Source organism: Physella acuta, unplaced genomic scaffold (genome assembly GCF_028476545.2).
Source record: "Physella acuta isolate Inbredline_101_S28 unplaced genomic scaffold, ASM2847654v3 ptg000357l, whole genome shotgun sequence".
Taxonomy (NCBI): domain Eukaryota; kingdom Metazoa; phylum Mollusca; class Gastropoda; family Physidae; genus Physella; species Physella acuta.
This window is the reverse complement of record NW_026731876.1, coordinates 1108059-1132765: the sequence shown is the minus strand read 5'-3', so window position 1 is coordinate 1132765 and position 24707 is coordinate 1108059. Positions and strand designations below refer to the sequence as shown.

At 36.0% G+C, this 24707-nt stretch overlaps 2 protein-coding genes across 3 annotated transcripts in view; one reads left to right on the top strand and one right to left on the bottom strand.

Moving 5' to 3' along the window:
• The window catches only part of LOC131941326 (chymotrypsinogen 2), a 28060-nt gene extending 14201 nt beyond the window's left edge, over nucleotides 1-13859 (bottom strand). The window contains exons 1-5 of one of the 2 annotated variants that reach the window (XM_059300536.1): nucleotides 13635-13859; nucleotides 7221-7285; nucleotides 4757-4891; nucleotides 3725-3828; nucleotides 1709-1919 (exon numbers count right to left, since the gene is read on the bottom strand). In XM_059300536.1, coding sequence (XP_059156519.1) covers nucleotides 1709-1919; nucleotides 3725-3828; nucleotides 4757-4891; nucleotides 7221-7285; nucleotides 13635-13712 — 593 coding nt within the window. In that variant the 5' untranslated portion in view covers nucleotides 13713-13859. Of the gene's footprint in view, nucleotides 1-1708; nucleotides 1920-3724; nucleotides 3934-4756; nucleotides 4892-7220; nucleotides 7286-13634 lie in introns of both variants that reach the window. The other variant, XM_059300535.1, reaches the window with a different exon arrangement.
• A 3563-nt stretch (nucleotides 13860-17422) lies between these two features.
• The window catches only part of LOC131941330 (outer mitochondrial transmembrane helix translocase), a 32066-nt gene continuing 24781 nt past the window's right edge, over nucleotides 17423-24707 (top strand). The window contains exon 1 of the mRNA XM_059300539.1: nucleotides 17423-17761. Within this exon, the coding sequence (XP_059156522.1) occupies nucleotides 17498-17761 (264 nt within the window). The 5' untranslated portion in view covers nucleotides 17423-17497. The remainder of the gene's footprint in view (nucleotides 17762-24707) is intronic.

Here is a 24707-nt window from a genome sequence, read left to right as displayed (position 1 = left end):
GAGAGAGAGAGAGAGAGAGAGATTATTCAAAGTTGTTCCACGTAGGTTGGTTTGAGGTAATCTTTTTTTCTTTTATATTCTATTGTTCACAGAAAAGTCATTTTTCACACGAAAGAAAACAAACACAATGCAAAGCAACACACAAACCCACAGCGCTCACAGTATAGCCCATCGCGCAAAATCTAACCCTGCCCGGGCGCCGGCGGACGCGCCTGATTCAATTTAGTGAACGACTATAAAAACCCCAGCTTGTCCGCAAACCGAAAGATAAAAGTAAACATACGGGACATTTAGGAGTGGCTTCTAAACTGTTATTGATTAATAATAATTAGTGAACAGTACGTTCACTGTATAAAAAAGTCAGTATTTAAAATATCCGTGTTTACCTACAATATTGTTCTTTATCAATCCATGCTAATTATATTATTCCAACAAATAATTTACTTCACGTTATGCGAAAGTGTAAAAACTGTAGCAACTATACAATAAATTTAACCCTTTGAGCCCGCCGGGCCGGTAAACCGGCTTCAACATTAGGCATATATGTCCGAAAAGCCGATTTTCCGGCCCGATGATCTAGCGTCATATTCCTAGCGGTCGGTATACTGTCTAATTAAATATAATTAGCGGAAGACTGACTAAAACTTCGCATATGTCTTTTTAGTGCGGGATTAAGATTCTAAAATTAGATTTTAGGAAAAGTGAAAGTGTTTACATTTCGTAGCAATGCCGCCGAAACGAAAAACTGAGCCACAGCCATCGACTTCAGCACATAAAGTTGGTGCAAAAGATGAAGCAAAAGATCGAAATATCAATAAAAGAAGTAGAATGACTTCATCTCAGACAATACAACTACTTATTGATTCTGATGAAGAAGATAATATTGCTGATCTAAATTGTGATGATAGTGACGTTGAATTTGAGACTGAATACAGTGACATTGAAATTGACAATGACAATGAAAACTGTTCAAGTACGTTCTGATGCACGTGGTGCCAAGGACAAAGACTTGTCGAAACTAAAAAAAACAACTGTTAAATGGTGCAAAACATGCGAAATTTTTCTTTGCACCGGGTCCGGCAGTGATAACTGCTTTGAAAGTTATCACACAAAAGTGGACTTCTGGCGATAAACTAGTATGGCCAGGTATCAATAATAACAAAACAATTACTAAATGTAAATTGGTTTCTTCTATGTTCTATCAAAACAATAATTATGTGTTCGTTTTATATACATTGTTCTGTTCATATATTGTAAAAAAAATAAAGAATTTCAGAATCGTTCTGCATGGTTGTTTGATCCTGAGTCTTGATACCAAATGTGGCTTGATTATCTCAAACAGTTCAAAAGTTATAGGCAAAGTTAGAAGTAGATAAGTGAAAATTGGTTTGGCCCTGGGAGCTCAGGAAATAGGAGAAATTAGGCCAGGGAGGCCAGGGCTCAAAGGGTTAAGTCGTTATATAAACAAACTCTACTTACTTACTGAAAATAATACAATGCGATGCAATTTTTAAAGCACTGCATGATTCGATGTTTACTTTTATATTTTAGATACTGAAAGAGCCGCATGATATAAAAGCTAACCGTATTTGTCTACCTAAATCCCCATGATCACATAGTTGAAATAATGAGTTATAACAGTGAGTTAGTCATTATGAACAGTAGGTGATTCAGAGCAGTAGGCCTGCAGGAGAAATTGAATACTCACTCAATGCAATGTGCGGCCGTGAGAAACCAATACTCGCTTATAATGGCACCCCCACAGTGTCGGGCGTAGCGGTCCCCACCCACATGTTTCCACATGCCGACCTGCCAGGGGTGGGAGCCGTACTTACTGATGGTCCCGCCAACCACTCTATGAATAGCCAAGTCACGTCGGAATAGCATGGACGCATTGGCCACACACGCACGTGTTTGATCTGTCAGGAAATGTTGGATGCTACAATTATGGTACAAAATGTTGGATGCAACAATTATGGTACAAAATGTTGGATGCAACAATTATGGTACAAAATGTTGGATGCAACAATTATGGTACAAAATGTTGGATGCAACAATTATGGTACAAAATGTTGGATGCAACAATTATGGTACAAAATGTTGGATGCTACAATCATGGTACAAAATGTTGGATGCAACAGTTATGGTACAAACTGTTAGATGCAACAATTATGGTACAAAATGTTGGATGCTACAATCATGCTACAAAATGTTACATGCAAACACTCAGCTTCAACGTCTATAAAGATGGGTCATAGTTGACTTGGCCCTACACTCTATCGTTACAATTGTCACACATACACACACACACATACATACACACACACACAGACACACACACACACACACACATATATATACATATATATATATATATATATATATATATATATATATATATATATATATATATATATATATATGTAACTAGGGTAGTTACCATACTATTGATAAGAACGCATTACAGTCTGTCAACTTTGACATGACCAAGGCCAAACTGGGCTGACGCAACAGTGCAGGTGGTCTAATAATCGGACTGTACGACAGAGCTGCGCAATTAATATTCTGATGCAACGATTAGAATCGATTACGAATACGATTACGAATACGATTACGAATACGAGGAGATAAAATAGGAAGGCGACAGTTGAGAACCGGGCAGTATCAAGTAGGAGACTGAACTGTGTAGACGTGTGGTTAGTTGTGAGGATAGGAATTATGGACACGTGCATTCTGTTATGTGAGGACTAGTGAGGACAGTGGGGGTCAGTTGGTTCATTGTATTCTTGTGGAACATTGATGCATTTTTATGTGGAGCATTTCTATTGATTCATGTAATAAAGAGATCAATGTAAACCTGCATTTCCGAGTATCTATATTGTGGTCGATGTTGTGTGCTGGTCAAAGGTAGCACGAGTAAATACACTCGGTAACACTTGGCTCTGTCAGCAGTGAAATCGGTAACATTTGGCACTACAAGCAAATAGACTCGGTAACATATATATATATATATATATATATATATATATATATATATATATATATATATATATATATATATATATATATATATGGCCGTACTTGCCAGGCCCTCCACTGGCAATTGAGGTAAAAGATATTTGCAAAAGACCGTGACTTATGTGCGCGTTACACAGCATATACCCTGCGCTCCCCGGTGTTTGGGAATTTATAAAAAATGTATTAAACGGTCAATATATAAATGGATCGTTTGTGAAAATATAATCACAAACACAAACGCAAACATAAGCATTAAAGCAAACTTAAACATAAACGCAATCTTAGACGGAAACATAAACCATGAAATAAACGCAAACATAAGCATACACGCAAACACAAACACAATCTTAAACACATAGGCCTACCTAAACGCACACATAAACGCAAACACAAATAATAATGCAAAAAATAAATGCAAACACTAACATAAACATAAACATAAACACAAACTTATAAAAAAAATTAAACAAACTTAAACGCGAAAGTAAACACAAACTTAAACGCAAACATAGACTTCAACAATAACGCAAACGGAAACATAAACGGAAACAACGCAAACGCAATTATAAACGAAAACATAAACACAAACATTAACGCGCAGAAAAAAAAGCAAACCTAAGCTAGCTGAGATAATCTAGCTGAGATAATCTAGCTGAAATAATCTAACTGAGATAATATAGCTGCTTCAGCGTTTAACAAAACCAACCTTTTTTCAAGTATTTCATAGATTTCAGCTTCGGTTTCTCTACTTTGGTAATTTTTTGTTCACGTATCAAAGGCTTGATAAGATACACGACTCGGTTTACATCGCTTGCACTGCTTTTTTCCCACGTTTTCTTTAACTTGCTTTCGCGTCCGGTTCTCCAATCAAATCTTGCGATCGAAATTTCTGGAACTTTCCAGTTAGCTAGCGCGCTGAAATTTTCAGGGAAGCTTTGTTTTGGATGACAATAGAATATTCAATTGTTATTATTACTAAATTGATCCATGGAAACATTTTATTGAGCATTTTAGACCGCTATATAATTGTAGTAAACGTGGGGAAAAGGGGACATAACCCAGTAACTGTAATTTGATGAAAACGAGGTTCGGTACTTTCCCTCTTTTTACTGAGTAGTGTTCACGCGGTGGTAACAACTGGTGGCCAGTATGGGGGAGACGATATGGTCGAGTGGTTGGGTACACGATTGCTATCCCACTCGACACGGGTTCAAATCTATGTGTTCTAGTCAGTAACGTATTCACACAACGTGTTTTTTACGAGTTGTCTTTTTACGAGTTGTCTTCGTTTACCCCAAAAAAAGTGAAAAGATAAAATCGATAGCAAGATTTTAATGCAAACAAACAGACAAAGACTAAAAAGTAGAAAATAATAATCATTAAAAAAGTTTAAAAAAAAAACACGTTTTCTGATTGAACTAAAAAGTAGAAAATAAATACTATACATCACAATAATGCAAGCGATCACTCTACTATAAGCGATCAAAAACGTGGGGCGCCGTGATTTTCTTACAGTTTCTAATACTGTTGACTCTCTACAAGCTCCCTAATAAAAGTCAATAGTATTATCTAATCAATAGTAATATAACTTTTACTTCGGCGCCCCACGTTTTTCATCGCTTATAGTAGAGTGATCGCTTGCATTATTGTGATGTATAGTATTTATTTTCTACTTTTTAGTTCAATCAGAAAACGTGGCTTTTTAAAAACTTTTTTAATGATTATTATTGGTGCTGGGGGGTACGGGGGGTACTGGCGGTATATTGACCTGATCGTCAGACTCAACCTCTCCTTCGGCTCTGGCGGATTGAACGATACTGGGGTCTGCGAGTGTGCCGTCGTTGGAGGCGCTGGCAGGATCGCTGACTTGGTGCTTGATGGTTTTTTTAAATAGAAGACAAACATTGAGTTAAAAACTAGATCTGTCTTAATCAGTCTGTTCAAATGCTTGTATTGAACCGGTGTATACTTGAAAAAATAAAACCGTTCAGTTTTGGCCACTAATTGGCACGGTGACAGGACAAATGATCTCAGACAAATTATCTCAGACAAAATATCTCACTGACAAATGATCTCAGGACAAATGATCTCAGGACAAATGATCTCAAGGACAAATGATCTCACGGACAAAAGATACCAGGAAAAAAGATACCAGGACAAAATATATCAGGACAAATGATACCACGGACAATTGATCTCAGACAAAACTCACACCTAAATTTTAATAGTGTATTGGGTGACTTTAGTTGATCTGAACAATTTTTATTAACTGTTGTATGGTTTTGTTTAATATGTTTAATATTGTTTATAGGCCCATATGATAATTGTAAGAAATGTTTGCCGTATAAATTTATCATATTGCACTTTTAAATTGTATATTGCATTTTAAAATTAGGATTATTACTATAGAAGATTAAAGAAATTGTTCGATAGACAGCGAAGGCGGGCTTGCCAAACATGAGACAATCCAACCATGTCAGGTGAACGAAACTAGAGGATGAAATAACAATAGAGAAACACCTTCGTATCAAGGTGGCAGCCCACTTTGATGGTAGAGACATGCCTTAAGGGAAAGACATCCGCCCTCCATGAACAATACAACTAATAGCTAAATTCAATAGTTATGCGTCGATCACACCTTAGTGATCAGGTGACAAATGCTTATTTAAGACAAACAGCGGTCATCGCGGAGTTAGAACATGTCGAGCAAGAGTTCACACAATACATGATCACATAGTATTGGAGAGGTGTGATCATAACGATGTACTGTCAGCAAAGAAACATAAACGTTATGTTTGTGTCGATCATGCAATAAAAACAATAATTTTACGTTACGAACCTAGAGACCCATTAACATTTTTGAAAGATATTTCGCATGTTTTAAACATTATTGTTGTATAGCTTCCGTTATTTTGTTTTATACATTATCATTTATCATACCTTTCAGGCTAAAAGAGAAAGTTTGTTTTAATTTTTATTTTTTTCAAATCAAAGGCCATTACAAAGATTAAGTTAAATAAATCTTTTGATGGTTTGTTAAGTTTAACAAATTCATTTTATTCACAATTATTATGCGTAAAGAAAGTAAATAAAACCATATTGACAGTCAATTTTAAAAAAAAGTTCAAATAAACTAAAATCATTGTACATACTATCAACATTTTGCTGTGAGATATTTTGTCTGAGATATTTTGTCTGAGATCATTTGTCCATGATATCATTTGTCCTGATATATTTTGTCCTGGTATCTTTTGTCCTTGAGATCATTTGTCCTTGAGATCATTTGTCCTGAGATCATTTGTCCTGAGATCATTTGTCCGTGAGATATTTTGTCTGAGATATTTTGTCTGAGATCATTTGTCCTGAGATCATTTGTCATGGAACCATTGGCACTAATCAAAGGATGTGATTAACTACTAATCCAATGCTCAAGCAAAAGTTATAATACGTGTGTTATGGAGGTCATTAACCCTCATATTTTGACTCGTTTATTTGACATAATCTATACCTATAAACTCCTTTAACTTGTCAATATTATGTATAAATAAATTAATAAATAAATTAATTAATTAATTGAATGAATGAATTATATATATATATATATATATATATATATATATATATATATATATATATATATATATATATATATATATATATATATATATATATACTAATTAAAGGATGCATACTATTCGAGATATTATTCATTCGATCGCCTCTGAAGTTGTTGATAATACTTGTGAGGAGTTTTTGTTTGCGGGGGAAAAAAAATTTGCAGGACGGCGCCCCGGTAGACGTCTTGGGCTCCCCCGTGAGCACTATGGCCCTTACATTCGTTTTAAAGAGTGCGACACGCTTTGGATGTGATAGGCTACTGTAATAGTTCACTAACTCGAATCGAGTGCAAAAAATAAAGCGCCTGATTTGCTTACATTTAAATAACTCAGTTCTAGAAAACAAGGTCTTGCGTCTAAAAATGCACGATTGGTGAAATTTCACTTTAAGTATTGAGTAAGCTTTTCTTTTTAGACAGCAGCAAAGTGCGGGGACGGGGTCGCTAGTTATAAGTAAATCTGCCGAGTGTAGTTTACTGTTGAGTTGGGTTTAAAAATCACGACCACTGCCATGCATGTTTATACAGTGTTCATACAGTTTTGTTTGAAAGAACTCATTAGAATTAAAGTTTTAAAATAGCGTACCTTATGGTGGAGCTTCTTGACAGTCCAGCATTGCCGTCTGTGGCGTTAGACCAACTGCTCGCAGCCTAAGGAAGTGAGGAGGGGGGGGGGGGGTCCCGTGGGTGGGTAGAGATGACAAAAATATCATCGGAATAAAACATTTTATCAGAAATAAACATTACGTTTTGCAAAATATAACCAGAGTAAGATTGTTTGGGTCGGTAATGCTCATGGCTGCTAAAACGAAACGTCCCGAGTTCGAACCCGCGCGAAGAAGAGGCCCTATGGCTTGGGACAACCATCCAGTAGAGAAATATTTAAAAAATCAAACATGTAATAGATTGAAATAATTGTGAGGTCAAGGGAACTCACTCTCTGTATTAGTATTATATTTATATTGTTATCTTGAGTGATGTCCCTTACATGTTGTTATCTATATATAGTGGTCTCTGGCCACTTGCTCTCTCTCTTCCTCTCTTTGCAACATGGCGTCTGTACATAATAAAGACTGTTAACAACCAACGCGGCTTCTCGTCAGTCATTACAATCCACGTCATTTGGCGACGAAGGATAAACATCTACTAGAAAGAGCACCTACTTACGCAAAAAAGAGGTTTGCTAGAGCTTATTAGCTAATTATTTCTAGAATTATGGCGCTGTATGGCCAAATAAAAGAATTTGATGCGAATGATGAAATCATTCAAGATTACCTAGAGAGGTTAAGCTTTTACCTAGAAGCAAACAACGTGACGATAGAAGCCAAAAAGAGAGCTGTTTTGTTAACAGTCATAGGGCCTCAACAATTTAGGCTACTAAAGGACTTATGCGCACCAGCTAGTCCAGATACCAAGAGCTTTAACGAGCTGAGCAAATTGCTAACAGACCACCATGCGCCTACCCCATCAAAGTTTTTATGTAGAGCTAGATTTGACAGTAGGACTCGTCAACCAAACGAGTCAATAACAGAATATGTTGCTGCTTTACGTCATTTAAGTAGATTTTGTGAATTCGGCGATACGCTGTCTGACAGACTATGTGAAAAGTTTGTGACAGGTGTAAACAGCCCTGATATTCAAAGAAAGTTGCTGCTCGAGTCAGATCTAAAATTGGAAAAAGCAATACAACTTGCAACTTCATACCAGCAGTCATCAGATGCGGCGAAATCTCTAACGCCTTCAGGGATCCATGCAGTAAACAGCAGGTTAGTCAATAAACACCAACCCCATCAGAGCATTTCAACTTATGCTAAACAGCCTGCTCGTTCAAATCCTAGATCTAAATCTAGTAATAATTATCAAAAATGTCATCGATGCAAAGGTCCCCATGCATCTCATCGGTGCAAGTTCAAGTCTGCAACTTGTTATAAGTGCGGTAAGCAAGGTCACATTGCCAAGGCCTGCTTTGCAAAGTCTTCGTCTGTTGCTAAATCTAGCCAGTCAAGACAGTACCGCAATCAAAAGCAGCACTATGTTAACTCTCACCAAGACTACCTAACCCAACCAATGAACCACTCTACCAGTGAAAATGCTCAAACTGATTCGCAGCCGGATTTCAACCTGTTGTCTGTGAAATCAATAAGTCATGCTCCCATCAATGTACAAGTTAATATCAACGGTAAGAGCATCAGCTTCCAACTTGACACTGGAGCATCTCTAACAGTCATAACAAAGAAAGAGTTTGACGCTGTCACAGGAGGATCAGTGCCTCTACAGCCATGTCACAAGTGTCTAACAACATACACTGGTGACAATGTTCCGGTAATAGGAGAGTGTATGGTTCATGTAAGTTATAATGGTCAAAGTGTTAAACTTCCTCTTCTTGTGGTTGAAGGAAATGGACCGCCATTACTAGGTAGGAACTGGTTAAGTGATCTTAAGTTAAATTGGGAGAGTATTTGTTCATTGAAGAATGTAAAAGAATCTAGTCTTACCTCACTAGATAAAGTAATATCTGAAAATAAATGTGTTTTTGGTAACTCTGGATTACTAAATGATAGAACAGTGAAGTTAAGCATTAAAGATACAAATCCAAGATACTGCAAAGCTAGAGTTCCACCTTATGCAATGAGGAATAAAATTGAAAATGAGCTAAGTAGATTGGAATCTAATGGCATCATAAAGAAGGTAGACTATTCCGATTGGGCGACACCCATTGTGCCAGTGTTAAAGAAGGATGGTTCTATAAGAATTTGTGGAGATTATAAAACCACACTGAATAAGCAAATAGAGCTAAATAGGTACCCTATACCTAACATTGAGGAAATTTCTTTGAATTTGGCAGGAGGAGACAAATTCACTGAATTAGACTTTAGTCATGCTTACACTCAACTAGAACTGCATCCAGATTCAAAAGTCTATACGACAATAAACACACATAAAGGACTCTACCAATATGAAAGACTATGTTTTGGCATATCATCTAGCCCTGGAATTTTCCAAGCTGTCATGGACAGTATTTTTAAGGACATTCCAAATGTTTGTGTGTACTTTGACAATGTGTACATAACTGGTAAGAATGACACTGAACATCTTAAAACACTAGATAAAGTCTTGAAAATTGTTGGTGAAAAAGGTTTAAAGATAAACAAAGATAAATGTCAATTCATGCTGACAGAAATTAGTTTTCTTGGTTATATATTAAGCAAACAAGGCATCAGACCTCAACCTGAGAAAACAAAAGCCATTAAAGAAGCACCCAAACCTGAAAATACCCAACAACTAAGAGCTTTTTTGGGCTTGATAAATTACTATGCAAGGTTCATGGGAAATCTGTCTGGTAAACTATCACCACTGTACAAGCTGCTACAGAAAAATGCAACTTGGCACTGGGGTAAACAACAAGAAGCTGCTTTTAACACAGCAAAAGAGGCTTTGTCTGCTGACACCTTACTAACTCACTATGACCCAGGGAAAAGACTTATATTAACATGTGATGCTTCACCAGATGGTGTAGGAGCAGTCTTGTCCCACATGGATGAGAAGGGTGACAGACCCATTGCTTTTGCCAGTAGATCTTTGAATCAGGCTGAGAAAAATTATTCTCAGTTAGATAGGGAAGGCTTAGGCATCATTTTTGGTGTTAAGAAATTTCATAAGTTTCTGTTTGGTAGGAAGTTCACCATCTTTACAGATCATAAACCATTGCTAGGTTTATTTGGAGAAAACAAAACCCTACCTGAGCATGCCTCACCAAGAATTCAAAGATGGGCTATCACACTAACTGCATACAATTATGAATTGAAATACAAACCTGGATCTGAGAATAGTGCAGATAGTCTTAGTAGATTACCTTTAAAAAACCAAAGCCTGAGCTATATACCAGAAGATGTTTTTGTTCTCTTCACTATCATGGATAACTCCAATATAAATGTGAATGATATTAAGAGAGAAACACAAAAAGATGAGTGCTTAATAAAAGTATATGAGTACTGTAAGAATGGTTGGCCTGAAGAGTCAGTGAATGAGGACTTAAAGCCATATAAAATAAGAAAAACAGAGTTAAGTCTAGAAGATGGATGTATACTATGGGGGTCAAGAGTAATTATCCCCAAAATGTTACAAAAAGAAGTTTTAAGAACTTTACATGATACTCATCTTGGTTCTTCCAAAATGAAGAGTCTAGCAAGATCATGGTTCTGGTGGCCACATATGGATGCTGATATTGAAAAATATGTAAAACTTTGTTCAAGCTGTGCACAACATTCAAATCAACCAGCTACAGCACCTTTGCAAAACTGGGACTGGCCAATTGAACCATGGAAACGTATACATATAGATTTCGCAGGACCTTTCATGAACACAATCACTGCAAATGATACCATTATAGAACTTAAGGAAATATTTTCAACTCATGGATTACCAGAGCAAATTGTTTCAGATAATGGGCCTAGTTTCACAGCTCATGAGTTTAAACTGTTTTGTGTGGCAAATGGTATTGAGCATATAACCACATCCCCCTATCATCCTGCTGGGAATGGTTTAGCTGAAAGAGCGGTAGGCATATTCAAAACCGCTATGGTAAAAATGAATACCGGTAACAAGTTTTCTCTTAGAGAAAGAGTAAACAGGTTCTTAACCAAATACCGCACAACTCCTCATATAACAACAGGTGTTGCACCATGTGAATTGCTATGTGGTAGGAAAATTAAAACTCATCTTGACCTACTACATCCAACTGTTCAAAGGTCTGTTTCCCAACATCAACATACACAAAAAGTAAATCATGACAAATCATCCATTGAAAGAGAATTTGCAGTTAATGATAATGTGTATCTAAGAAATTATGGGAGAAAGGAAAAATGGATTCCAGGTCAAATTGTTCAAAGTACAGGACCTGTGTCTTATAAAGTAAAAACAAATGATGGACTTATTGTCCGTAGACATGCAGACCAGTTAAAAATAACTTGTGCAGATAATAAGTGTGAATCTGTCAATCCCACCAAGTCTGATCAGTTCACACCAACTCAGTTGTTCCACAACCAAGTTCTGTTGATATGAGTGAATCAAGTTGTCTAGAGTCAGAAAATGTAAATTCTGGAGTTAATGATTTAAATCCTAGACCTCCTGAGATAGAGAATCCAGATGGTCAGAATCTTGAGTCACCAAATCAGAAGCCACTGAGAAGGTCAAGCAGGACAATCAAAGTCCCAAATAAGTTAGACCTATGATTCTAAAGGTCAAAAAGACTTTGACATTATTGTTTTGTATTTTGATTATGTTGTGGCATATTGTGCATTGTTTGTAAGGATGTAATCTACCATAATGTTCATGTTACAATATAATTGGTGATTTTAGGATACTATCAATTGTTCTATTGAGAGATGTGTTATTGTGTTCTAAGGGTAAAGGGATGTAATAGATTGAAATAATTGTGAGGTCAAGGGAACTCACTCTCTGTATTAGTATTATATTTATATTGTTATCTTGAGTGATGTCCCTTACATGTTGTTATCTATATATAGTGGTCTCTGGCCACTTGCTCTCTCTCTTCCTCTCTTTGCAACATGGCGTCTGTACATAATAAAGACTGTTAACAACCAACGCGGCTTCTCGTCAGTCATTACAATCCACTTCAAAACAAATGCTCTTGGTATTTGTTTTTGTATGGACAAAGGCAATGGAAGCAAATTTTTAAAACGAAAAGTTTTGAAACTTAAAAACAAAGCCAGCAGAGTTTCTTTCATGCATATATTAGGGGTGGGGGTGGGGGCAGTGCCCTCGTCCGGAGCGCAGCCTTATATAATTAAACCACACAGAAAGTGTCGATTACACTCAGTGGCGTAGCCAGGATCGTCTCATGGGGAGGGGGGGGTCAAATTTTTGGGGAAAAAATATACTAACTGTACGTCATTGCTTCGCTATGATGTAAAATAAATTAAAATTAGTACTCTGAAGAAATTAAAAAAAAAAACACACAATGTAGGTCGACAAAACAAAACAATTTAATACTTTAAAAAAATATACAAACAATACCACCAAAAACAACCAACGCAACACAATTTGTTTTGTAATCCTTATTTGACATAATTAAACTAGGGGAAATAATCACTCTCTTAATATATCTATGTATATTTCTACAAATTTCATTGTAAATGTCAAAACAGATCAATAATAATTATTACTTCAATATGTAATGAAGTAGCTTAACACTATTCGTTTTTACAAAAATATGTTGTCTACAATCAATCAGAATTAAATATATTGTTATCATAAATGCTAAAATATTACAGCATAATGAAAGTTTTTCAAATCCGAGTTGGTATAAATAAAACATTTCATTCCACAAGAAAATAGAAATCTAATAGGTGGAGCAATCTGTATATAAGAGTACACATATATAAATTACTGGTCATGCGGTTCCGATAATTCATTTTTTAAAATTAGCTACTGTTTTTTTGTGTTCTAAAAGATCATTTTTTGTAACATAATGATAACGTATGGGTTGATCACTGTATTGTTCACACACCTTTTTACTGGTAATTGCAAAAACAATATTTACAGAATTTTACCTGTTTCAAAAGCTATGATTCTGGCTGCATTGTACTTTGGTACCTCATTAAGCGTTTTCCCAAATGTACTTAACAGATCAGTTCGGGGTAGGATGGGGGAGGGGTTGGTTCAACTTCATTCACCATTGTCCAGCTACTTTAGGCGTGACATTAATGTCGCTCTATACAATTGTGGTGGTGAGGTGGGGGGGGGGGGGTGGGATTTACCAACTCAAGGTGAACATAGAGTCAGTTTTTAGATGACTGTTCTAAACATACATATACAATTATACCTGTATACTGCTTCAGAAATAGATTTTAATAAGTAACAGTGGTATTATGACTGTAACTTTTTTTTTTACAGAGAGGTCCTTGGGGGGGGGGGGGCTGTAAGTGGTCGAGTCAGTGGTCAAGTCAGTGGTCAAGTCAGTAAAGAAATGGACTTTTACCTCCGGCGGTGAAGGAAGGGAGTCGGCGATGACGACACAGTTAGCAAGCATGTAAACAATGGCGCTGGTTCTGACCATTGTGACACGTGTTAGAAATCTGGAGCTTCCCGCTTTTATACGAATGCCAAAGCTGTTAGCCAGAGAATCTGTTAGCCAGAGAATCTGTTTGCCAGAGAAACTGTTAGTCAGAGAATCTGTTAGCCAGAGAATCTGTTTGTCTCGAGACGTTCGGCCTCCAGGGCTGTGCTCACACAAGCCACGCCCAACGAATTAGACGTTAGTGTATTAGCTTGGGTTGATTGGGTAAGACGGTGTATTAGCTTGGGTTGATTGGGTTAGACGGTGTATTAGCTTGGGTTGATTGGGTTAAGTAGCCGGACAAGTAGAATCACGAGATTTATGATAAGTATATTGACGTTCAATTTAACAAGAACTAAGGTAATAACAGATCTCCCCGCAGGTGGTGGACATTATAAGACTGGGGGCCCTTACGCTGTTTTTTGGGGGTAATTAATGTGGCAATCACCTATCTATCTATCTATCTATCTATCTATCTATCTATCTATCTATCTATCTATCTATCTATCTATCTATCTATCTATCTATCTATCTATCTATCTATCTATCTATCTATCTATCTATCTATCTATCTATCTGTCTGTCTGTCTGTCTGCCTGCCTGCCTGTCTACCTACCTACCTACCTACCTACCTACCTACCTACCTACCTACCTACCTACCTACCTACCTACCTACCTACCTACCTACCTACCTACCTACATACCTATCTATCTATCTATCTATCTATCTATCTATCTATCTATCTATCTATCTATCTATCTATCTATCTATCTATCTATCTATCTATCTATCTATCTATCTATCTATCTATCTATCTATCTATCTATCTATCTATCTATCTATCTATCTATCTATCTATCTATCTATCTATCTATCTATCTATCTATCTATCTATCTATCTATCTATCTATCTATCTATCTATCTATCTATCTATCTATCTATCTATCTATCTATCTATCTATCTGTCATGTGGATCAAGTTGCTGTCGTGCTCTCCATAGTGGCGTGATGTTCCAGGAACGCCATCAACCTACTGTTGATGTTTTTGTTTTGTAAACAGTCCGCGGAGTCCTATCTTTTAATGGCCCACTAGGATGACGGGCTATAGGGCTGGTAAGTAGGTCAATAAACAGTTCTATGGCTCATGCAGGTTTTATTGAGCCGTAGGGCTGGTTGGTGACCTACTTACCAGACCCAAAAACACCATAATATAATCGTTAAGTATGTAATTTATTCTGATAGTGGCATGAAAATGTGCAGCAGAAAAACATCAGTCCAATTTCATTCTAAAAATTCATGGGTATAACCAAATAACTTCCCCTAGAACATGGATATAAACAGATCATCTCAGTAGAACATGGATATAAACATATAACCTCCATAGAACATGTATATAAACGGATAACCTCCATAGAACATGGATATAAACAGATAAAAGTGGATGTGTTGGTTACAAGTGGATGTGTTGGTTACAAGTGGATGTGTTGGTTAAAACACAATGATTAAATTATACCCAGCTTGCCTTAAGCCGTAGCTAATGAGATTGTAAATAGAGATCTTTCTTCCCTCATTAAATTTAAATTATGTTACTAGCCTCTTTGGAAAATGTTAGATGGGAAATTGTGAAATCTTGATTAACTTAACTTGAACTTGCGGATATTGCAAGCCGTCTGTAATGGTCCTTTGTCCAGGTCTCGCTGTGCCTGAAATTGTCCTTAGGATGTGACTCTCTTCTTAAGGAATAGTTGTATATTAACAATATCTGAAGCAATATCTAAAGCAACATCTGAAGCAACATCTGAAGCAACATCTGAAGCAACACCTGAAGCAACACCTGAAGCAACACCTGAAGCAACACCTGAAGCAACATCTGAAGCAACATCTCAACATCTGAAGCAACATCTGAAGCAACATCTGAAGCAACACCTGAAGCAACACCTGAAGCAACACCTGAAGCAACACCTGAAGCAACACCTGAAGCAACATCTGAAGCAACATCTGAAGCAACACCTGAAGCAACACCTGAAGCAACACCTGAAGCAACACCTGAAGCAACATCTGAAGCAACATCTGAAGCAACATCTGAAGCAACATCTGAAACGACATCTGAAGCAACATCTGAAGCAACATATTGTACCACGAGCAGCTTGTTTCCCAACTTCGAAGAAAAGGCCCAAAGATGTAGACTTGTAGTTTGCTCTTGGTTGAACAAAGGATATGGGAGCAAATCCAAAAAGAAAAGCAGGCTGAAATCGGAGTCAATGGCCTCAATGGCGCATAACCAGTTGACACGTATCCTTAATTGTGATGGAGGCGTGGTCGAGTCGGTAAAAGCTCACGGTTGATACATTCGAAAAAAGTTCAAACCCTCTGGTGAATAAGGCTCGATCCCTAAAAATTAAGAACGAAGAAGAAGATTGCAATCTATAAAATAAGTGCCCTGTCAAAACGGCCCGGGACAAATCGGCCCCGTCAAAATGGCCCCGTTAATATGACCCCGTCAAATCGACCCTCGACAAAACGACCCCGTCAAAATAGCCCCGCCAAAAGGGCCCCGAAATATTGGCTCCCGTCAAATGGGCTCCTGTCAAACTGACTCGCGACATATAGGCTCCCGACAAATGGGCTGCCGACATTTAGGCTACCGAAAAATGGACTCCCGACATATTGGCTCCCGACAAATAGGCCCAGGACATATTGGCTCCAGACAAAGCGGCTCACGACATATTGGCTTCCAACATAAGGGCTCACGACATATTGGCTACCGACAAAAGGGCTCACGACATATTGGCTTCCGACAAAATGACTCCCGACATATTGGCTCCAGACAAATTAATCGTAATACCACTTTTGGCATAAAAACAACCATTTTGTCCTACATCCACTACCACTAACCTTTTTTAAATGCTTGCATGAAATAGTTTTTCATGAACCAACATCAATTCACAAACAAATCTAGCCCTTAACAGCTACATTCCACCAATTCTAAAAGTGTGATAATGTTTAATTTACAGCATAAAAGATCTGTTGCTTAAAAGCGAGCACAGAAGTGTAGATTGTAGATGTGTGATAAACAAGATGTTTACAGGATAACATTTTATTTTGATACCCTACAAGCAAACTGGAGGTACGGAACAGCATATAACCGACTCATTTAAGGAAGTCATGGATAGATGACCCTTAAATTAAAACATACTATTTCTTATAATAGATAAACTATTCTAAAAATAAGGCAGACCGAACTAGAGATGCATTAGTTGTATTACTTAAGAGTGTTGGATAAGCTAACTCTAAAGAATATTGATGAAGTGGTCCCACTGACAGGTGTCATAATCAATGTGACCGTTTTTTCGGAAGACTTAGTCCCTACGAAAACACTATTGTCAGTGGTCCTTTTGTCGTGAGCCAAAATGTAGCATCTTTTATGAACAACCGACCGACGCCTAATTAGACTTTATACCATCAAATCTAGCCACATCAACAGTAGTGAATTTATATATTGTATTATGCCTAAATATTATGCCCATCTACTCTTTAGGGCCGTCTAGGGTTTTTAAAATGTACACACCAGTGTTCAGGAAGCGATTCTCCCAGTTTGAAAATCGCTATCGTAACGTGTATTTTTTTCAACAATTTAAAAATAAAGAAACTCTTTTGTGCATTTTGTTCAGCACTTCTTCATTTATTTTGGCATGGTGTGTTATTTACTTTTGTTTTCGGTTTTTGGCGACTAGACTAACCCTTTGATTAACCATGTTTTAACATTGTACTTTCTAAGAAAATAATGAAGTTTAGCGACATAATAGGCGATATTTCAAAAGGTGTTAAAGAAATCACATCCAATTTATTATCAGAAGCTAGCAATTCTCAACCCCAAATAGTCATGTCTGAGTTGGAAAGTACAATTAGTAGGAACCAATTAATAGCCAAAGTTGTATCAACCGTCATAGGAGTTGCAGCATCTTTTTCACTAACTTACCTAGGAATCAAATGGTTGACTGATGCAATGGACCCTACTAAAAAGGAGAAAAAACTAGCACAAGCAGAGGTGACTAAGATTTAAAAATTAAAATTGATTAGTGAAAGCTGTTGCCTTACTAGACCAGTGAGTGACAGTTCCTAGTACTAGTTTGTAGTTACTAGTAGTAGTTAGATCTAGTAGTTACTAGTTAGGCCTAGTACAGGGGTCGGTAACCTTTTGAGACAAAAGAGCCAAAAGTTACAAATTACAACATTATCCGGTTTTTAAAGAGCCACTAACATTTTTATGAATTTTATGCCAATAGTATAGGCCTATTTGTTTAGGATTATATATATATATAAATACGAAGTGACTACGCGTCTCGCTAAGCGTGGCCCCTAAAGAATATAGTAGTATTTCTCGCTAACTTGGAGGCGTGGTCGGTTGCTAACAACAATATGGCGCCTGGACCGGACGTTTGATTTCCGGCGATTTTTCTGCCAAATTCCAGAGACCTTCAACTAATTACATTTAAAAATGTTTACCACGCGCAAAATGGCGGTATTTCCGTGTCATAACAACAAACCATAGGTGGCAGGGTTAGATATGCCAGAAAAGCATTTTAAAATTTGGTTTGGAGAACGGAGGCTAAATTCAAAAGTTGGTTTCATTAAAATTAATAGAATTTTAAAAATATCAACAGTATAGGTACAGAAATGAGCGAGAACGTAAAGCACTATTAGTTTTATCAGTCTATGAAAAAAGAAATCAAATATTGTGAGCTGTTTTTTTATAAGACCGGCGTCCGTATCACAACCAATTTATTTTTATTTTTTAAAAACCACGTGACCGCTATTTGATGATTACTAGTGAGGAACTCTGGGTGCATGGCCACTTAAAAAGTCTAACCTGATGTGTGGTTTTCTTTACCTTCAAGGGTTAGAAGAGTTGTCATGGAGAGATGTGTTGGACATGGCAGTGATTGACAATAAATATTAAATTAAGTAATTTAGTTTAAAACGAACTAAAAACTCCAAAGTTAGTGCCTAATGGATTAAATATGGATGTCTATTATTCAGTGGTCATGTTTAAATTGATAATTGCGTAAATTCTAGATTTAGTGAGAAAAACTAGAATATAGATCTACTACGCGTCTCGCAGGTTTGATTTGCCATCTTGCAATTGAAAATGCTTATTTTTGACATCTCTTTCACATCCACTGTGGTTGAGTCAACAGTGTGCCAGCTGTAGTCTGAAGTTCATAGACCCGGAGTTCAGAGTTCGAACCCGGGGTTAACTCTTTTTTTTTTTACATTTTTTTTCCTATTGAAAATATGACGTAGACTATGATTCTTTTTTTTTTTAATAAAATTTCCAAACATCGTCACTGGCGTGATTGCTTGCCTTACATTTACCATCCAGTGAGTGGAAAATCCCACCACGGCCCACGGTCGGCGAGGTCACTGAGTTCAGCAGGCCTAAAGCATACGTCATAGACGTTCACTCGAGATCGTCTGTCTTCACTTCTTTCTTCCTCCAACCCCCCTCCCCCCTCAAGCAAATTGAATTTTTTTAAAGGATAAATAATATAGACTTAGATCTACTACTATCACGCATGCTTGGCCTAAAGGTTAAAGGACAGTTTGATTTAGCTAGGTTGCTGCTAGGTCTAGGACTATCATCTGACCCATCTGACCTCACAAACTTTCCTTGACACTACACTGTACTGTTTTTTTTTACAAGTACTAGACTCTTAGGTGTTGAAATAATGTAGAGATCTAAATACACTTAAACTCGATCTAGATCTATGTCAACATTAAATTGTTACCACGAAAAAAAAAATCGGGCAGTCCTGATATCTGTTTTTTTTTTTAGATCGTGTGCCACCTAAGGTAAAGATTAAGCGTAACGCGAAGCGAACTGCGCAAAGGCGGCCTTACGCGTAACGCGGAGCGAACCGCGCAAATGCGGCCTATATATATATCAGGGATGTGACTTTTCCGAATTTTAGCGGAAATCCGATTTTTCCGTTTCAGTTGCGATTTTCCTCCGCTGATTTAATTTCCGCCGAATTTTTCCGCCGACTTTCAATTTTTGTCGATTTTTTTACGAAGTCTTAAAAATTAGGAAAAAAAACGGAAATGTCTTCTACCGAAAGGGCCGACATGCTCATTCCACTTATTCGTATTTAAATTTAAATGTACTGTACTGTACTATACTTAATTTAAACGGACACTCGAATATGCGCATTTCTTTTCGATTGGTCGATTGCGCTAGGTCTGTCGGTGCTAGATCAAGATTAAATGTAGATTAAGATTCGGAATTTCGGCGGACTTACGAATTTTTCAAAGCACAATTTTTTAGTCCAAATTTTCCGCTGATATATTTAGTTAACTATTTATCAAAAACACGGGAATAGGTAATCTAAAATAATGCAGTTATTCAAATGAAAAAAAAATGAAACTTAAATCTCTTAAGCATGGTGATCTAGCTATTTGGTATAGCCTAATATATCTAACGGTATTTTAACCCGCCTAAATCTACAGGTTCTCTCTGATTCTATTTTATTTCGCAATCTCAAATTAATATTGAAATCCTTGCAAAAGGTGACTATGAGGACTAGACTAACCCGCCCCACCTCGTAGTAACGGTGGCTCCTGTGACCTCACCTTGACCCCATGTACGTGTTCGGTACTGCTTGTGAAAAAAAAATGACGTCACAGTCAATTTCAAATAGCTGTTCCTGCAATGCGTATGCTTCGTAGGCCTACATGTTAAAAAAAATACTGAACTCAACGTGAATAAGACCGTGTCTTGTTTGTGGAAGAAAAAATACGTACAGACTGTTTTTAAATTTTTAATAAGGGGTCTTCCATAAATAACGTCACACTAGTAAGATAGTGTAACGTCATATTTTTGTATTTTAAAAAGTAATGTTAGAAACAACTGCATTTTAGCCACTATTACGCGTTTTGGAAAACTGTTGTAAAACATAATAGAGATTGAATAAAATACCCTATGTTGGTCTACCTCAGTCAATATTTTAGAAAAAAATCGATGTTTAAAAAATAAATTCAATTCGAGGAGGGGGGGGGGGGGAGCATTTGTTGGCTGAGGTGTGACGTCATTATATGGGGGAGGGGGAGTCTGGCTTTTGTAGGAGAGAGGGGAGGTAAATATCGTCAAAAAACGTGGATGACCCCTAACAATTTACAGCTATTCCAAAAAAAACAACAACATAAATATCAATGTGGCTTGGCTATCAAAATGATTAACTTTGGTACACACGTCAGACCCTTTCTAATTTTAGCTAACCTGGTCCATTTCATTTTTCCATCACATGAACCTAAAACTTTCAAATCATAACTAATCTAAATCTATGCTCTTTACAGTTAAAGACAAATATTTTTACCAATCCAATCTTTAAAAGAATATAAGGCATTAGGCCCCCTATTTAAAATTGAAAACAGGAGTACATCTAGAATCTACACTAGATTAGTACAGTTTAAATTAGCTTAATGGTAAAATAAAACTTAATTGCTACTTTTGTTACATTGTAAGTTTAAAAAGTTGTTTATAAGGTAAACATTAAATTGCAATTAGACAAGACTTTCAACGTTATTTTAGAGTAACATAAACTTCTTGTATTTAAAATATTAACTTCATTAAACAATTAATTAGTACAGTAACAGTACTATTAAGCTGTTTAACTGTGGTATGAAGCTGCTTAACTGCGATAAAAAGTAGATAAAACATATTGAGTTATTATCCAAAGAAAATTTCCTAATTTTTTCTCCTGGTCTGGTCACATCCCTGATATATATATATATATATATATATATATATATATATATATATATATAAATATATATAGGCCTATATATATATACTAGGCATGCTGCCCAGCTTCGCTTAGGCTTTCGAAAACATTGAGAATTTGAATGCTTAATTAATTCGCCCGAGGGTCGGTCTACGACCTCAAGAGATATGAAGAGGTTCCTCCGTGGACATTTTTTTTCGATTTATAGCTCATATAAGGCGCCGGTCAGTCGAGGTCAGTTTTGACCCCCTCATCGTAGACTTTTCGGCCAACCGGCCCTCGTGTTCTGTCGCCCCAAGGCAAGATCCTGCCAAATTTGAAGCGCCTGCGGCGCCGGGAAGTGCCCTATCGGACACCCGACAACTTTGCTTTATATATTATAGAGATTAGCAAATTGCATAGATAAACAAAGATTTCAATAAAGTAATTAAGGCCTGAAATACTTTAGTATAGAAATGTATTGTTTGAATAGATTCTAGATCTAGGTAGGGTCTACATCTGTGTAAGTCTAGTTTCTCCGTAGATCTAGATCATCTAGATCTAGAATCCTAATAGAATTTTTTTTTAAGTTTAGCCCGAGCAAAATAAAAAAAAAAAATAGATTAACTAAGTTGACTTGGTGCGTCTCGAACCCACACCACCTGCGTGAGTTTAAGTACACTATCATCTCCGCTATATAGGCACCTTAGAAAACATGGAGAATAAAAGACGTATTTTAAAATCTTAACATACGCGAATATGCCTATTCTTTCAAATTAATTTTTTTATCCCAAATTAGCCAGTTCCAAACAAAGACTTTGTATAAAATAATTATGTCTTGAAATAGTTTAGTCCTAATATAGAAATTTATTTTTGGAATAGATTCTAGAGAAGTTAGAGTCTAAATCTAGATCTAGATCTTAGCGTCTACGTCTCGATCTAGATCTAGTTATTGCGTAGATTTGTAGATTTAGATCTAGTCTAGATCTAGAATCTCTAGATCTAGAATCCAAATAAATAAAATAAATTTTATGAGTTAAGGCCGGAAAAAATTGTATTGTATACATTTCATAGTGTACGTAGATCTAAATCAAATTTGAATGAAATAGTTCATTTCTTTTTATTCAAAACACAGCAGATGACGTCATTAGTTAATGTATAAGCAATAGTGACGTCACAGTTTTATGCGTTCTTTTTCACATGTATTAATGCTTTTCCGGTTGCATAAATAATACTGTTTCTCTACATTCGAATACGCCTTTATTTTTTATTTTTCTTCTTTAAATAAAATTGTGGTTATACATTTAAAACATCTAACATATTATTTTCAACAAAAGTCCGTAAAAAGTTCTCCATATATCGCTGCCGATTCTGACGTGATGTCCGGCGAAAATTTTTTGCGGACAGAGAGAGAGAGAGAGAGAGAGAGAGAGAGATGTGCGAACGTGGGGATTTATATATTAGGATATATATAGGCCTATATATATATATAGGCCTATATATATATATATATATAGGCCTATATATATATATATATATATATATATATATATATATATATATATATATATATATATATATATATATATATATATATATATATACAATCCTAAACAAATATATTATATATGTAATTTAAAAAAATAGCTTTGAATATATGAAATAATTTCATTTGAATTTGTGTTGAGATGATCTACTAACTAAACAGAAACTATGTAAGTCAGAGTACTTGCATTTGTTTTGAATTGCTCAAATCTCTCAGTGAAAACATCCTTCATTTTGTTTTTATTAATGCTGAAGTCATTGAATAGTAGCATTTTTTCAGATTTTTCGTAATTTTGTAATTTACCGCTCATTATGTATTCAACAAAAAAGTATTTTTTTTTCGAAACAAACCACCTCTTCAAGCAAGACATAGTCCGGGTTTTCCTTTCAGTTTTAAACTAATCATTAGCTGGTTTAGTTTCTTTGTGATATCCACTATGAAGTTGAACATTTCAATTCGGAATGGACAATGTAATAGGAAGTACATTGAGATAGGGAGTAACTAAATTTTATAATATAATAGTGAATGTTTATTGTTTATATCTATTGTTATATCGTTTATTACCGAGTGTTGCAGACTAATATTTTTATGAGTTTTGAAAATAAAATAAAATAATTATTAATATTTGTGCATGGAGCTGAAGAGCCGCAACTGGATACCAAAAGAGCTGCATGCCGCTCGAGGTTGCCGACCCCTGGCCTAGTAGATTCTAGTCTAGATCTAGATTTAGTCCAGTTACTAGTAGAATCTAAGTCTAGATTTTGATTTAGGCCCTACTAATACTGCTAAATAGGCCTAAATATTAAATAATTAATAGTTTTTAGTTAGGGCCTTGCCTTTTGGTAATCTATCGTTTTAGATTTTAGGTGCGTAAAATGATAAATCGGCAGAGGCTAGATCTAGTTTTTAGTAGTTAGTAATGTGCGAAAAAGTTGCCTCATTTGTTAAGGCTTTAAAGTTTAATTTTAATAGAACTACAATTACTACATTACTATATTATTGGGTTATCTATCGTTTTAGGTACGTAAAATCGCCCGCGACTAGTAATGTGAAAAACAGGTGACTCCTAAAATTTTAATAATCATTTCACAATTTGATGATGATTTATGTTTTGAAAAAAAAACAAAAATGTTTCCTTGTTTCATTTAGGCGTATGTACCTGTTTTTAAACAATTAAATTAAAACTTTTGAGTAATAAATGAAGACTAGCGATGGTTTCATCGGATGCAACCATGCTCATTTACTATAGTAGCCATCTTGTTTAAGTTTTATTTTGTTAAACTTATAGCGGGAGATTCAGGAAAAGCCACTCTATTTAACAAATGGCTGTTGTTTATATAGCAAATCTTGCTAGCAAACACTGCTGTTTAAAGTTAATTTCTGGCCTATATTAATATATTTAGCCATTGATTAAGGTTTATTATTAAGTTATCTATAATATTTGACACAAATATTTCACAATATACTTCTATTAAAGCCTTGACAATGGAGGTAACTTTTTCACACATTACTAGCCGCTGCCGACTTTACGTACAAAGCGATAGATTACCCTATATTGTGATATATGTGTGTCTAATATTAGATCTATAATAGCCTAACTGAATAATAAACCAAAATCAATGGCTAATAAGTAGGCCTAAAGTATAATAGTATATCAATATAGGCCAGAAATTAACTTTAATCGAAGG